Genomic DNA, 15,934 nt, shown 5'->3' on the forward strand with positions numbered 1-15,934 from the left:
GGGTTGCACTAGGCTTCAATGCCTGTTGACATGTATGAGAGCTGAATGGGATGTGGGACAGACTGGACCAGTCTGCTGTACATATTGGCAAGCATGGGAACCAGGGCAGGGGCGGGCCTAGTGGGGGTTATTGAGGGTTGGTCCGAGTAGCTGCAGCTACCCCTGGTTTGTGTAAGGGCCAAGTGTGTGGTTGGCAAAATCAGCTTGGACTGCAACACCCATTGGTTTGCATAGAAGACAGGGCTGGAAGCAGAAGTGACCCAGCAGTTGCAACCACCAGCATGTGCATAAGTTGATTGGGGTGATGGACTGTGCTGGACCCTGGACAGGCAAGCACACACAAGAATCAGGTCTGGGATCACCTCAGACAAAGTTTCTTTGGGGAATCTTCCAACTGAACTGCTGATCTCAGAACCCCAACCATGAAGAGAAGTGCAGGTTCCATGGTCTGACCATGGAGTGCATGTGTCAATGCTGAGCCTCCTCAGAGGCTCAGATGGAGCATTGGACAGCACATCCAGGTGCACATGGAGGATATGGCAGTCCATTGGAACCTGCAGAGGACACCTAGTATCACAACAGAGGATGGAGGACAGAACAAATCAATCATCTACCCCAGCCATGTGTTGGCAGTGAAAATCTGGGCAAATGGAGACTCAAAGGTGGACTATGTCAGCTAGTGGATTCTGGAGATACTTCATCATGTTAGGAATGGTAAGACTAGCAGCAATTCAGAACTGTTTAACTCTGAAAACCACTTGAGCAATGCCCTCAGAGCATGCCCCACGTCAGGCATCCTGGGATGGATGGGAGGCTGGGTGGGGCTTCTCCCTTTATCTTCCCCTTTTTCATGTACAGAAAAAAAAAAAAGAGAGAGAATGTGGTAACAATGGTCTTACCCACTTTCCTGTAGCCCTTGACCCTTTGTGCCCTAATCAACTATGTAAAGATTATCAAAGCAAGATAATAAAGATTTGAAGAGCATCATTCACATGCAATACAATCCAAGGCATCTTTAAAAACAGTAATTTGAAATACTAATTTTGTAAATTAAAAAAAACTTTAGTATTTGAAAGCCAGAGATAGACAAATATTGCATCCATTGGTTCACTCCTCAAATGGCTGCAAAAGCCAAAAGCCTGGATGGATGCAGGGACCCAAACACTTGATCCATCTTTCACTGCTTTCCAAGGTGAATTAGCAGAGAGCTGAATTGGAAGTGGAGCAGCCAGGTCCTACACCAGTGCCCATTAGGGAAGCTGGCATCACATGCAATGGTTTAACCTACTATGCTGCAACACAGGCCCTCTAACTTTGTAAATTAACATCCATTACTCTGTGTCTTAAACACTGTGGGTGATGAGGGGTTAAGAATGAGGAAAGGGGGCTGGTGCAGTGGCTCAACTGGCTAATCCTCCACCTTCTAGCACCGGCATCCCATATGGGTGCTAGCTCGTGTCCTGGCTGCTGCACTTCTATCCAGCTCCCTACTTACAATCTGGGAAAGTAGAATATGGTCCAAGGCCTTGGGATCCTGTACCCATTTGGAGACCTGGAAGAAGCTCTTGGCTCCTGGTTTTGGATTGACTCAGCTCTGACCCTTGCAGCCATTCTGGTAGAGAACCAGTGGATGGAATAGCTTTCCCTCTCAGTGCCTGTAAATCTGCCTTTCCAATTTTAAAAAAATTGCTAAAAAAAAGGTGAGGGAATAGAAAGAAGGGAAACACGACACTGTTGGGTAAACTTCACAGCAAAAGTCCACGAAAATGAAGGCTGTTTGACTCTTCTCTAAGGAAAATCACCAGAGGAGTATTCAGCTAGGTTGTATTAGCAAAGGACATGCAGGAGCAGTTATGGGAGTTTTAAAACAGTGAAAAGCAAGCAGCGCCCCATATCTGAGTTCTGTAAGTCTGAGGGAAAGTTCAGCTGTTCTGTTCCCTGTGTCTTTTTCTTCCACATGGATAAATCTGACATTTATATGATACTGTCAAAAATACTGCATCAACATCATACTCACGCCTACTGTTACGAGATGAAAATTCTGAGTATACTTGAGAGGACAGGATAATAAAGTTGGTGGGAAACTTTTGCAAATAGCAATGGACAAGGAAAAACTCTCAAACTCTGTTTCTCCAGCTTGCTTAAAGTGAGGCTTATCTCAAAGGCCGAGTTACCACTACTGTGCTTTGGAGGAGTACCTGGCACTTTACAAGGCCGCTTCATGTGTCACCTCTTCAAGAGAATGACCTCAGGTAGTAGCTGAACTGGGATACAATTTAAGGTGAGGATCCCACCGAGTAACACTCTACTGCTTAACTGACAATTACTGCCATGTGCTCTGGTGGACTAGTTCTCAAAGTTAATGGAAAATATATATCACAGAAAAAAGTATGCTTCAGTTTAAAAAATATTTTGGCACCAAAATAAATCCATCTTTCAATTCTACTTCTCAGCTTCCTGAAACATCCTTGTAGAGGGGTTAAGTAACTACACATGATGAAACATTTTTTAACTGAAACACTTTTTTATTTTAAACACAATAAGAGGCTGAGATCTCTCATCAGCTGATTTATTCCCGAAGTGACCTCAATGACCCGGGGTTGACCAAGACTGGAGCCAGGGGTTTTTGTGGTCTCCCAAGTGAGTGCAGAGGCTCAAACACTTGAACCATCTTCTGTTACTTTCCCAGGACATTAGCAGGGATCTGGATGGGAAGTAGAGCAGCCAGGACTTGAAGTGACACAGGCACAGGCTTAACTTGTTACACTACAGCACCGACCCCTAGAATACATCTTAAATCCTCACGTGTGTTGAAGCCGTTTGCAGGAATGGACCTTCCTTCTATTCCTTAATTTTTGGGAAAGGAGCCAGTCAGGGACAGCAGGGAATCTGAGGAAGAAACTGCAAACAGGCAAGATCAGAGTAACGATCACAGCTGCACCATAAGAACAGGAAACGCTGGCTTTCCCAGTCAAGGGAACTGAGCAGCTGTATTTGTGAGCAGCCCGGAGAAAATATCGGGTTGTCAGATGAACAGTTTATGTGAGAGCTGGACAACAAACCAGTCTGAGACAAAGTGAGAATGTTCTCTGCATAGAAAGTGCATTCCTGCCGCTGTTGCTGACAAGGGGAGCCTGCCCCTTGCAGGCAGGCCACTCTGACACAGCACAGGGCAGGGCCCCGAGCTCCTTCCCGGGCGAACCACCCAGCATCTCCTCACCGTAATCTCACAAGCCAGCTACTTCTCTTGCCTTGATTCACCCCAGGGTAAGGAACTAGGAAACTGTAAACCACACTTGGGTGTCCAAAGGCCAGCACAATTCCTGAAACCAGTCAATTCCCAAACCGTTCATCCTGCCTGGCTGTGGTCCTGGCACTGGCGAGGTGTTCCTTTGTGACCCTGGGTGGCCTAGATGACCCCTTCCCTGGGACCTGTGAGTACAATCAGCTTTGCACCACTTGCACTGACCTGCCTGACCACATGCAACAAATACAGCTGGGAAACAACAGAGGATATGTTTACTTTAAGGAAATATTTGTTCAGGGTAAATCAATCTTTTTGGTTAGTCCATCCACATGTCATTTTCATGCTTTAATGTTTTACATTTAAAGCTTTCAAATAAGGCACAATTCTGGAATATTCAAAAGAATGATTATGTCGATTTAAAGAAAAATTCAATTCAGAATTGTATGTAGGATTTTCATTTATTAACAGTGAAAAAGCATTTATCCAAAGTGAAAAGTTACAAAATACAAAGATTGTTTCCACAGTCTGGCTAGCCCCTTATATTAGGTATTATTTTCAATCTGAATAGGACTTTTCATTCTGCCCTCTTTTTCCCCTATCTCTAACCACTATTTTTACTTATGATAAACAGGTGTATTTAATGCCTAACTCTTCAGCAATTATCACTAGGCAAAATCTCTGGAACAAGTTATTTGCTCTCAAGCTTTGGGTATTTTAAAAGTAAAATACTGACTAAAATGGGAAAACAACAGCCTAGATAATAGCTTTAAAACAACTCAAATGAGCAAGATTGATGGAACAGGTACCATGGTTGTAACTAAGAGAATTCCAGTTCCTCTACAGGGCCCATCTTTAATATGCATGCAGAGAAAGCCACAAAGCAGGCTTCGTCAGAGTACCAAAATGGAAGTTTTCCACCTTTGTGGTCAACATGTGCAAAATACAGAACTTAAGTATTCATAGGCTTATAATTTCAATTTCTCTGAGGTGAGGTCAACTGGACAAGAACTGGTTCCAGATGGGCTGTTGTCTCAATCAGATAGATGTACTGGATACAGCAATACAGTGAATATCTTTGTAAGGAAATCCTCACTCAGTATTCCCTGAAGACACTGCAGTTAACGGCAGGTGTCAAACAAGAATCTTAAATACTAACCAAGTTATTTTACAGGAATTTTAGTCAATTGTTAACAAATTTAAATTACTACTTAGAATTAATTCTTCTCATTTTGTGTAATATTGAGTTATTCACTGCTAACAGGCTCTGGGAAACTTTACTGTGTCTATAGCAAGTTTGGAATAAAGAGGTAAATCACCTTTTAAAAATTTAGGGAAAACTCACATGCATGTTGTTGACACAGGATATCATCGGCAAACCTGCTGCTCCCACACGCGAAGCCACCACTGCTGCTTTGGTACTGAGCTGTCATTTCTAAAAGCAGGTCTATCCAATGGCATACAGAATACCAGTGCCTTGTTACATCAATTTAGTTATGTTTATCCCCATTTAAATCTGATTTATTATCTAAAATTAACTGTTACCTTTTTTATGCATTAATACTCCCTAATTATATAAAGTCTTTTTCAAAATTTTTAGACTGAAACAACTTAGAATTTGAAATTCTCGAAACTATCTAATAATTTTATAAGCTCGAAGAATGTAAGTTCTAAATGTGATCAGATTCAAAAGGATTACTGATAAATAGTCTAAATAATTTACAGATACCTGGACTACTGTACAGGCGGCCCTATTCTTGCACAGCATCTAACAGAACATGAGCAGTGGCCTGTCTGGAGACTGGCCAAATTGGTTGGACTTTATAATAAATAACTCTCTATCACTCTCTGAACAGCCTAAAAATTATACAGAACATTGACTTACTGCATGTAATGCAACATAATTTCCAAAAGGTACTTTACAGTTAAGTCCAAATTTTATTTAAAACCACATCTTAAATTTAATGTTATCAAACATCACAACGGAAGGATAAAAGCAAGACTAAAAAAGAAACAGGAAAAAAAAACCCACAGTGAATCAAAATTTGAATCTGAATTCAGCTTCTAATGTTTTAAAACTGCCATGGGCAGAAATTAGCACACCTATCAAAAATGCAGTGTCAAACTAATTTACATTTTATACAGATCAAAGCAGATGTTTATTTAGTGTCATTTTCATATATGCACTGTATAAAGACAGGAGTTTGATGAGCCTCTGAAGACCCTTCATATGCTTTGGGCTCCCACTGTTTCTGAAAAATAGAAAAATAACACCTTATAAATCACCAAATTAAGTCATTATTTTATACATTCTCTTCCATTAAAACTTTCACTTCTAACATAAATTAGGATTTACTTTATAAAAATAACCTTAACTTGAATTCCCTGACAACAGATTGTTAAAAAAACAAAAAGAACAACAACAACAAAAAAACTCCACCTGAGGGATTATCCCATGATGGCTGACTTGTCTTTTCAAAGAACTATAAAAAGGCCTAAATCTAGACAAAAAAAAGCAGACAGGAAAAGCAGCAACTGATCAGGATGCTCCACACAGATGGGGCTTCCCGAGAGGAAGCTGGAGGGGCTGGTGCAGAACCAGGAGAGGCTCAGGTAAGGTGGCTGTCAGAAGGCGGTAGGCAAAACTGGGCAGAGAACTTGGAGATTAACTCAGGGCTTGATACTCAACCATCAGTCTCACTCTTGTTTTCAGAAAAAAAAAAACTCATAAAAAAAATCACATATGAATTCAATTAGTTGAAAATGAAAATCCTTCAATCTTAAACTGTAAAAAAAACCCTGAGTGTCCCAGAAGCTGGCCTGTTAGACACAAACAAGAAGGAAATTAATGAACTACCTATTGGCTCTTGATGTTGAAACAGAATTGTTCTCTGAAAGTATGAGTTAATTATGGATATAAAATAAAAATGTTCACTTTTTATAACATAAGAGTATCAGAAGTGGCAAAAGAGGATGAGCAGATGCGCTGGGGGGATGTCAAAGCTGACAAGCAGAACAAGGTGAATTTTTAAAAAGAGCAAAGATGAAAACCAGACAAACCAACTACAGACTGGGAGGAGAGGTAAAGACACTAAAGACACAGTTGTCATGGAGGGGAAAGATGTTTTCTGAATTTTAAACATTAGGAAAAATCAATCATAAAATGCTAATTTTATAGGCCTCTCTCAAAAGAACTAAAAGCCAGTAACTAGAGGAAAGAAATTCTTAATCTTTATCAGTAACTCTTTAGTAACTTACTTTCTTAAACTATGCACAGCTATTTCTTACTTTGCAAAAATTGAGCATTTTAAAAACAGAAAATTACTTGGTAAGACTGTTCTAAATACATGAAGTAACTGAATTAAGCTTCACACAGAATGCTTCCTTTCCAGTGACCAGTCTTCAAGCTCCTCGGTACTACTACAGGACATGTGGAGCAAGGAATGCAGTATCAAGACTGCATGATTTCTCAGTGTCCTAAGAGTAGAATTGGCCACTCTTACCTGGTTCTTTGAGCATCTGAGAACTTCCGGCTAACTCTTCAGTGTGCATTTCACATATCTCACCAGGTAAATGGTTCTTCTGTTGTTCTTCTACCATTTTTTTCCTTAGATCTGCCTTTAGAATGAAAATTAATAATATAGATCATTTTTCACCTCAACATTTGTTACAAAAAGACAAACTTAAATAAAGAGAACCAAATACCTCTGAATAGATTGTCAGTTTAAGTGGTAAATCTTCAACTTTCACAAAGTCTTCTTCATCAGACTTCTGACTTATGTTACCAGATTCTGCTTCCTATAAAACGAATTTATTACCTGTTTATTGCTTTTAGAAATTTATTTTTTATAGGAAAGGCCGATTTACAGAGGGAAAGACTTTCTAACAACTGGTTCACTTCTCAAAAGCCCACACTGTTGCTGAGCTGATCTGAAGCCAGGAACCAGGAGATTCTTCTAGGTCTCTCATGCAGGTGCAGGGTCCCAGGTCATTGGCTGTCCTCCACCGCTTTCCTAGGCCATAAGTAAGGAGCTGGATGGGAAGTAGAGCAGCTGGAATACAAACTGGCACCCATATGGGATCCCAACGCTAGCAAGGTGAGGATTTAGCCATTGAGCCAAACTCAGAATTTATTATTTTTAAATCTAAGCCTAAGTCATCCATGCCAATAAACACTGTGTTCTTATCTGAAAACATACAATCAATAATTATATCATTTGGTTTTCCCCATTTAGCTCTGAATAAATGGGTATTGAGTCAAGAAGGGCTTCATACATACAATTATGAGCATGAGGTTTTTATACCTGTTTTATTAAAACAAGAATATGTTTATATATGCTGAAGGAAGAAAGAGTAATACATGGGGCCTAAAAGAACTTGAAACACACCCTTGTGTTTACAGAATGCATCCAAGCTAAATGCAACCAAATATAAGCAAAACCAAAACGTTTCCATTAGCTTTGTTGAGGCTTACTTAGAAAGATGAGGTATGAATTTAGTAATACACTTTGGGGTCACTTAAAATCTAGTCTTTTCCAGCTCTCTTCTTTTTAATGGCATCATTCTACCGGCTACCTGAGGTTTTTCTTTGTCTTGCACTGTTTCTCACCCAGCTCATCTTGCTCAGCTCCTTTTACCTACATCACAGCAGATGCTCCTAACAGAGCTTCCTTGACTGCATCGTACATTCATCAGATTCATTCTCCGAGAATGTGATTTTGAGCATTTTAATTTTCTCACAGAAAAATGAATGAAAAAAAGCCTTCAGTAGGGATCTCTGCCTAAAATTCAGATTCAAGAGCTTATATAATCTAACTCCAAGTTAATTTCAACTAAGTATCATCTCTGGAAACACCTATATGATCAAATGACAAGGTGAAGTCTAATAGGTAATCATCAGCATTAAATGTATAATCTCACCAGGAGTTCTGATTGCCACTTTAAGTGGTAAATCAAAACTTAAAAAAAAAAAAACTACCCTTTCTACTCTTTTATTATATTCTACTCTTTTAAATATTAGCGGGGACAGAGCAAGCTAAGCCTCAGCCTTCAGTGTCAGCATTCCATAAGGGCACCCATTCATGTCCCAACTGCTCCACTTCTGATTCACTCCCTGATAACAGTTGGGGAAATCAACAGAGGATGGCCCAAGTCCTTGGGCGCCTGCAGTTGCGTGGGAGCCCTGGAAGAAGCTCCTGGCTCCGGCTCCTGATTGGCTCAGTTCCAGTCAGTGCAGCCACTTGGGGAGTGAACCACCAGATAGGAGACCTCTCTGTCCTGCTTTGTGTAACTCTGCCTTTCTAATATAAAAATAATAAAATAAACTAAAAAAAACCCCCATAAGCCCTATTTCTAATGAACTATGTAACTCTAAGTAGGAGAAAATCAATTTTAATTTTTAAAAACTGAAGCACATTCAAAAGATCTAAAATTACTTGCCTTAAATAAAAATCTATTCACCCCCATGAATGCAAAACTGCCTGACTGCTACAAAATTTAACAGTAACAAAGTTTCACACCAAAACTACACTTATGTACCTGCTACTGTTAAGTGCAAATTTTCACTTTTTTTGTTGAATTGTTTCATTCTGTATCTCAAATGTGAACTTTATCAAAGACCTATGAAATGCTCTACACAGCTGAGAAGTCCAGAACGGGTAGTTTAACAGGTTACCATTACTACCGCGGATCTAGGCTTGAACTCCCTGCAGTTATCATCTACAGCTCAACTCTTTGGTTCTCAAAACAATGCAGAACAGCTTCCAGGTTCTGAGATGTCATTCTAACTATCACCTTTCTGTATGTATGAATGAGAAATAAACAAGTTCTATGGACATAAAGTTGAGTTCAGTTTATATGCTGAAGATATGAACCTGAAAATGAAGAAATACGCATAGAAATGAAAAGCATACGTACGTAGTCATTTACTAACACAGGGGATTCAGTATCAGGACTTCCAGCAAGAGAGCTCTCAGGAGTTTCCTGAGCAGATTTTATTTCTTTAACTTGAGGCCCCAGGGTTTCCATTTCAGTCAAAGGTAAGGGCAAACGACTGGGCTGTTGTGATGAATCCACAGTAGCTGGTGGGTCCTGAGGAGCGGCACTATGCAAAGGCTGCTCATTTTCCAAGATGTTGAGGTAACAGGGTTTCACAAGAGAGCTATCTTGGTCATCTGACATCAAAAGAAAGTCTTAACATCAGTTAAGGCAATAACACGAAATGCACGCTAAGAGTGTAATTATGGCACCGAAGACCCAAAAGTGAGCTCTAAATTTTCTTTAGCAATGGTCTTTTAAATTTGATCTAATTTCCAAAAGCAACTTGATGCTAATGAATTAAGAGCTTCCAGGAAAAATATCCAGGAATACAGGTACTTCTATAAACTCTACCTTGCTTGTATGTAAAGATGTTCCATGAAGGTTTTTTTTTGAATGTATACACTGTTTAATTTTTAAAAACTCCTTGTAAAAATAGAGCCCTATTTACTTTTTCCACAAAGGTTTAATGGGGAGAAGAAAAATGTATCTGTGCCAAGTGTCTTCTAGTTTATGTTAGCCTATAATTAGAATTAAAATTATCTTTTTTAATCACAAAAAGGGCACTTTAGTCTTAGAATTGAACATTTTAGATTTCTACCTTTATTAGAAGTTTCTTGTTCTGATGGGACATCTGTGCTCTCTGTTTTTTCAAAGTCATTTTGAAGAACCTAGGAAGAAAATCATACTGTAACAGCAGGGCCGTAACATTTACAGCCACAGTGAAGGGGCTGGTTGTTAGTGGATGATTTTTGTCCAACTTGAGACACAGCAGAACTTCAACATTAACTTCTCAAAGTGTTGCAGGAAGTTGGCTCTGGTTGCAATTTCCAGATTGCCCTATAAATTGCTTCCTCAAAATAATACAAAGAACTGAAAAAGTAAATCTCACTATTTTAAATTATTTTTTCTCAGATTCCATTTTAAAATGAAACTAAGACACATATTAAATATCTGGAGATAAAGTGCATGAGCTGTCCAGGAAGATGTGCTAAGTACCTTAGGCAGAGTGCCAAGTCCCTTCAGTAGAGTGAGAAAAAGCCTGAGCAGCACTTCCTAATTCACAGTGTCCGCTTCAGAGAAAGAATAATGTCGACAGGGTGTGGGGAGACCAGGTGCTCAGTGGTAGTTATTTAAAACCGGTTAAGGAAAACGTGCATTCCCAGGTTTACTCCCTCTACCACAACAGAAAAAGGGAGGTTCTATTTTAAATAAGTTGAAGTAGTGAGCCTCACCCCCGGGGACTGAATAAGGAAAAGGAAAAAATGTCATACTGAAAACAAGGATTCTGCACTCATCGGTGCGATGCTGGGACTCAGCCCTGTTCCCTCAGCTCACTCTGTAGCACCAACTATCCCACTGATGCACCTTAGGCAAGAAGAGGGAAGACATTCTCCTGGAACAGCTACCCAAAGAGCAGACGAACAGGTGCCAACATCTGAGTTCAGACAGCTGCCTGTCCACTGAGCACCCTTCAGTGAGGCTAAAGGAAGCTCCAACCAATTTGCTGCTCTATTATTCTTTAAAATGAACACACAGGTAAATTAAAACTGACCACTGAAATACATTTCATATAAGGATTAGGGCCAAGGAAATCTTCAAAAGTAAAAATAAGGCAGTGCAACTATAAAAGAAAGAAGAAAATGAGATGATTATTTCAAAAGGTTAATCAGACAATATTAAGAAGAAAAAATTAAAATTGTGGGGAGAAGCCAAAAAAAAAAATTTATCAACGAATGATACAGACTGAAAGGACCATTGACTGCCCACTAAAGTGAATTTAAAAAAAACATACTTTCAGCAATGTGCATTTTATAATAAAACTTCCAGCTACAACTGGGAGGGAAAGTATGAAGATTAATCTTCCACACTTTCTGAAGTATCTCATGTTTTTAAGACTTGTTATGAAAAAAAAAGATTAAAACGCCTTCTACATTGCTAATTATGAAAATAAACTAGTCTTTCAGAGCTTACCAAGAGTACTGAAGAGGTGTGCACAATGGGGCTGGGGTCTGACAAGGGGACCTGTAGGCAGTAGTTACCCTGCTGGAGTGTGGGCTGGTCTGGGTTGGAATACCTGAGGGCCATGTTCAGTCTCTTCTGCAGCGTCAGTGTTGGCCTGGAGCGAAGTCTGGACATCCACAGGGCTCTCTTCAAATTCTTCCACTTCTTCTTCCTCATTTTCATCTTCTCCACTTCCATAATTAGTTAAAGCTTGAGTTTCAGCTTTAGACAAATCTAAATTCACCGAGACACAATTCTAAGTAAATTTCATCATCACACTCTTGCATGGACAACTGTCACATACAGTATGTGAAACTGTCTACTCAGTGAGTACCATAAACCAGGGTGCATGGCCAGGTAATTCAGTCAGGATCATCATGGAATTCAAATTTGGTTGTTTGATGCTTAATTCTACATTCTCAACACTCCACCCAACTGCTTCATTCACTAACCTATCAGGAATTAACATGAACACGTGAGGAGCCTTAAACTTACTAATGGACACTGGGCAGCCTTCACTCTCTTCATCGTCTTCTTGATCAGAAACATCAGACCTTACGTTTTGAGGACCTTCATCACCATACAACTCAGATGTTTGAGGTGGCTTTACTGTTTCAGTCTCATCCTTATCCTGTCCACAGGTTAAATTTGGATTATTACAAAAAAGAATGGTCATTATCTAATAAAAACACAGAGAATCATTTGGACAGCCTGGTTTCATTTTTAAAATAAAAAAGCTTACCAGAAGAAGACACTTAATGATATGCTGTTTTTTTCAAGCACTAAGGTAAAAGCTGTTAAATTTTTTAAAGAACCATCATTTCTAGGCACAAATTAATCAGTACGTACTTTATCTTCATCATCAATTTCTCCAGCAGGTAACCCATGTTCTCCTTCAAGAATCCTTTTGGCCTACAGTAAATGAGTTAAACAAAATTTAGCAATATATTTAAGCATGCAATAAACTTTCAAAATGCTACATTTTTGGCTTTCCACACAAGTGTAAATTTATTATTATAATGTCTTGAACTGTCAGACACTGCCCACCTGACTAGTCTATAGGTGCACAGTCTTCAAAAAGTTTATAGAAAAGCATATAATGGAAAAAAGTGCACACATTTCAAAATTTTTCTGCACTAAAATACACTTACTGTTTATTCTGTTTTCCCTCAAGAATCCTCACATATAAAATACATTTCAAGTTTATTAAGTTCCTTAATCCAAACCCCATCCTCATTCAACTCTTACCAATGTCAGCAAATGATACTAAATACACCCAGATGCACATGCCAGAACAAGGATCAAAATACTTCTGTTGCTGCACACTAAGATGCTAGATTCCCTTGCCTCCCTCTATTTTAAAAAAAAAGAGTCCTGGGGTCTTTTGTTTTTCTTTCATTTGTTATGCCATGAATTCATAGGGCATGGGCTCTAGCAGCTGGAGTTCCTTCCCGCTGGTTCTGACAAAGTGGGCTTCTCTGAGGGGAGCGGGCTGGCACTTCAGCTGAACCTTTCATCTTCAGTCTGAACTCATCTATAAGGTCCATATCACGGATCATATCTCACTGCAAAAAACATTACGACTGCTTATCTAAAGCAGACCGAAAGGAAACAGACTCATGAGTTTACTTTAAGCTGTAAGCAATGGCTGAAATTTTCTGAAATTTATACCTAAAATTATAAACATGAAAAATGTGAAACAGATCATCTTAATGTGCTGTCCCTCTCATGAACAGTACAGCCAGAGTCAAGTACAGCTACAGAAAAGGTCTCCCTGGTAAGCATCAACATGAGGAGTAACAAGTTCAATTTCACATGTGATCAAGACCAATTTAGTGCTAAATAGCTACTGGCATCCCTCATGGACAGCAGTCCAAGTCCCAGCTCCACTTCTGAACCAGCTTCCTGCTAACATGTCTGGCACCCAGGTGGGAGACTGGATACAATTTCAGTCTCTTGGCCTAACCATGGCTATTGTTATGTTAGATATGAGCCAACAAAGGGAAGACTCACTCTCTCTCCTCCCTATGCCTTTAAAAAGAATTTTCACCTAAAAAAAAAAAGACCAATTTGATATGGTACAAAGAACTCCTGGAACAGGAAACCAAGGCCCTAACATACAAGCATGTGTATTTGCAGGGTATGATCTCCAGGTGACTTACCTTCTCAGCATCTATGGGGATTGGTAACTTCCACGGACCAAACCTCAGCCCTTCTCTCCTCTTTAGGGACTGAACGAGTGGCAATCAAGTGAACTGGACTCTGACAATGTACATTTAGTATCAACTGCTATCTACATTCATGATCTTTCATGCCTATTGCTACTCTTGAGACTCAATGCATTTCTAGCACATGTAGTGATTTATAATCTGATTAAATAATGCTGCCACAATAACTACTTCTGCTGGTGTCCAACAGGACTTTAGTTAGTAATAACCATCTATATGCCAACGGTAACTACTTTTAAAATAAAAATCACTATTTACCTCTTTGGCATAAGACTGTATCACTTCAGCTGCTTCTATTTTCCTTTTGCATCTCTGTTTAACGCTTATACTATTATTGTCCAAATCTTGCATGAGCTTAAAGAAAGCTAACTCATTAAACAACACTTCGGATATCTCTACAAGAAGATCTTCTCCACAGTCTTTCAGTTTTCTGCCAGCAAATTTTGCAAGTGAATCCTATTCAGAAATAAACAAGATAAAAATGTTAAGACTACAGTAAATTTCATTAGTGAGCAGAACAATGAAGATGGTTAAAGTTTAAATTGTAACACTTAAGTACTGAAAAACAAAATTAATGACTATTAAGAAAACAAATTTATAATTATAAAGAACAGTACCATATTACTAAGTAAGATTCTTGCTATCCCGCTTCACAGAGTTGGAGACAGATGAGAAAAAACATATAGTTATACATCTTGAATTCCTGCTTAAGGTAACTGCCAGGCTGGTGGTGTAGCCTCTCAGCTGCCTCCCGACACGCCCACATTCCGTATATCAGGCGGAGTCCTGGCTGCTCCACTTCTTACCTAGTCCCTGCTAAGGGGCTGGGAGAACAGTGGAAAAGGGCTCAAACACTTGGCCCCTTGCACCTATCTACTGAAGCTCCTGGCTTCTCTCCCTCCTTGCCCTCTCTTCCCTTTTCCCTCCCAAATGCTCTCTCTCTAACTCTGACCTCTAAATAAATAAATTTTTTAAACACACACACACACATAACTATTGTATACAAATGAATAACAGGAATTTTTCAGATATTAAATTCTAAGACAGGAGACTCAATCTCCCCAAAGTTGCTAGAAACAATAGGAGAAACATGAGAAGTCTGCAAAAAGTCCACGGAATAAGTGTATTCTGAAAAAAACTTATTTTTTGCATTAAAATAATCTTATCACAAGAACTTTCTGAGATCCCCGTGAAAAATACAAAGTCTACCTTACTTAACCAAGTACTTTTAAAGTTTCCCCTATTACATTAGGTAATCAATAATTTAATTTAAATTTTTCTCCCGAAGCAATAAACTTTAGTTTTATTCATGTTGAAATGTAACATCAAACAAATCTGCTATATTCTTTTAATATTCTATGCAATATTTAATGTAAATTAATTTTTCAGCATATTCTTCTGCAAAACAGAGTGGGTGAAACTAAAGAAATCAAGTTTTCTTGGACTTGGGGGGGGAAACCTTATTTTTCTGGACTCTATCCATAATTATATAATGGACAAAATTATGAAAGTGCTACATTAATCATGATAAAAAAAAATACTTAAATTATGAATTTTTTTCAGCCTTATTCTAAAACGAAGTTACCTCTTTCTGCAGAAATAAGTTAGCTACATTTAAATATTTTATATTTCAGATATTTCTTAAAAACATTCTTCCCAGTCATCATTTTCTGCCAGCAAATTTTACCAGTGATTCCTGTTAAAAAGTGTCTATAATGCTCAACACCACTGATTCCTTATATTCCTGATAAACCACACATAAGTACCACTCAACTGAACAAGAACAATTTAGAGACAATTACTGAATTTATGCTTTAGTCTTAATACAAACAAGATGAAAAAGTACATCTGCATCTGACATAGGATTTCAAAAAGTGAGTAAAGCGATAATACTATCTCTAAAACTCAAGGGAAACTGTGGGATCAGATGAGAAAATGTGGTATCTAATTTGGAGTAACAATGTTAATTGCTTCGATGAGAAAACAGGTGACTATGTAATGGTAATAACTGAATGCAGTGATGAATGAGGGTTCTTCACATAACCGAGGCATTTTCAATGTCAGCACTACTGACATTTAGGACAGGGTAACTGGTGGCTGTGGGAAGCTGTACTGTGTCCTGTCGAATGTTCACCATCAAGTCTAGCTCTCCCCAGCGCCTTTTCCCTTCTTCCATGACCAACTGGCTGCAGACATAGCTGAGTACCTCAAGGGGAGTAAAACCGTCCCTGCTCATAATCATTGGTCTTAAATCTATTACTTATGAGATCTGAAATTTTTCAGGTTTAAGTTAAAACTTATTTGGTAGAAAGTCACAGAACACATTCTAAACATTCCAAACTTGAAATGTTGTTGAGTGGCCAGCGGAAAAGTCAAATCAATATTTTTACTGGAATTTCAAAATGCCATAAGGATTATCAAG

At 38.9% G+C, this 15,934-nt stretch overlaps 1 protein-coding gene across 1 annotated transcript in view; it reads right to left on the reverse strand.

Annotated features, from left to right (window-relative positions):
- Positions 1 to 4,719: 4,719 nt before the first annotated feature.
- The window catches only part of PCM1 (pericentriolar material 1), an 88,374-nt gene continuing 77,159 nt past the window's right edge, over positions 4,720 to 15,934 (reverse strand). Inside the window, exons 30-38 of the mRNA XM_040966340.1 lie at positions 13,771 to 13,968; positions 12,134 to 12,196; positions 11,780 to 11,915; positions 11,358 to 11,518; positions 9,882 to 9,951; positions 9,161 to 9,417; positions 6,950 to 7,042; positions 6,748 to 6,862; positions 4,720 to 5,496 (exon numbers count right to left, since the gene is read on the reverse strand). Of these exons, the coding sequence (XP_040822274.1) occupies positions 5,471 to 5,496; positions 6,748 to 6,862; positions 6,950 to 7,042; positions 9,161 to 9,417; positions 9,882 to 9,951; positions 11,358 to 11,518; positions 11,780 to 11,915; positions 12,134 to 12,196; positions 13,771 to 13,968 (1,119 nt within the window). The 3' untranslated portion in view covers positions 4,720 to 5,470. The remainder of the gene's footprint in view (positions 5,497 to 6,747; positions 6,863 to 6,949; positions 7,043 to 9,160; positions 9,418 to 9,881; positions 9,952 to 11,357; positions 11,519 to 11,779; positions 11,916 to 12,133; positions 12,197 to 13,770; positions 13,969 to 15,934) is intronic.

Source organism: Ochotona curzoniae, unplaced genomic scaffold (assembly GCF_017591425.1).
Source record: "Ochotona curzoniae isolate NIBS_2020 unplaced genomic scaffold, NIBS_Ocur_1.0 scaffold_4505, whole genome shotgun sequence".
Lineage (NCBI taxonomy): Eukaryota > Metazoa > Chordata > Mammalia > Lagomorpha > Ochotonidae > Ochotona > Ochotona curzoniae.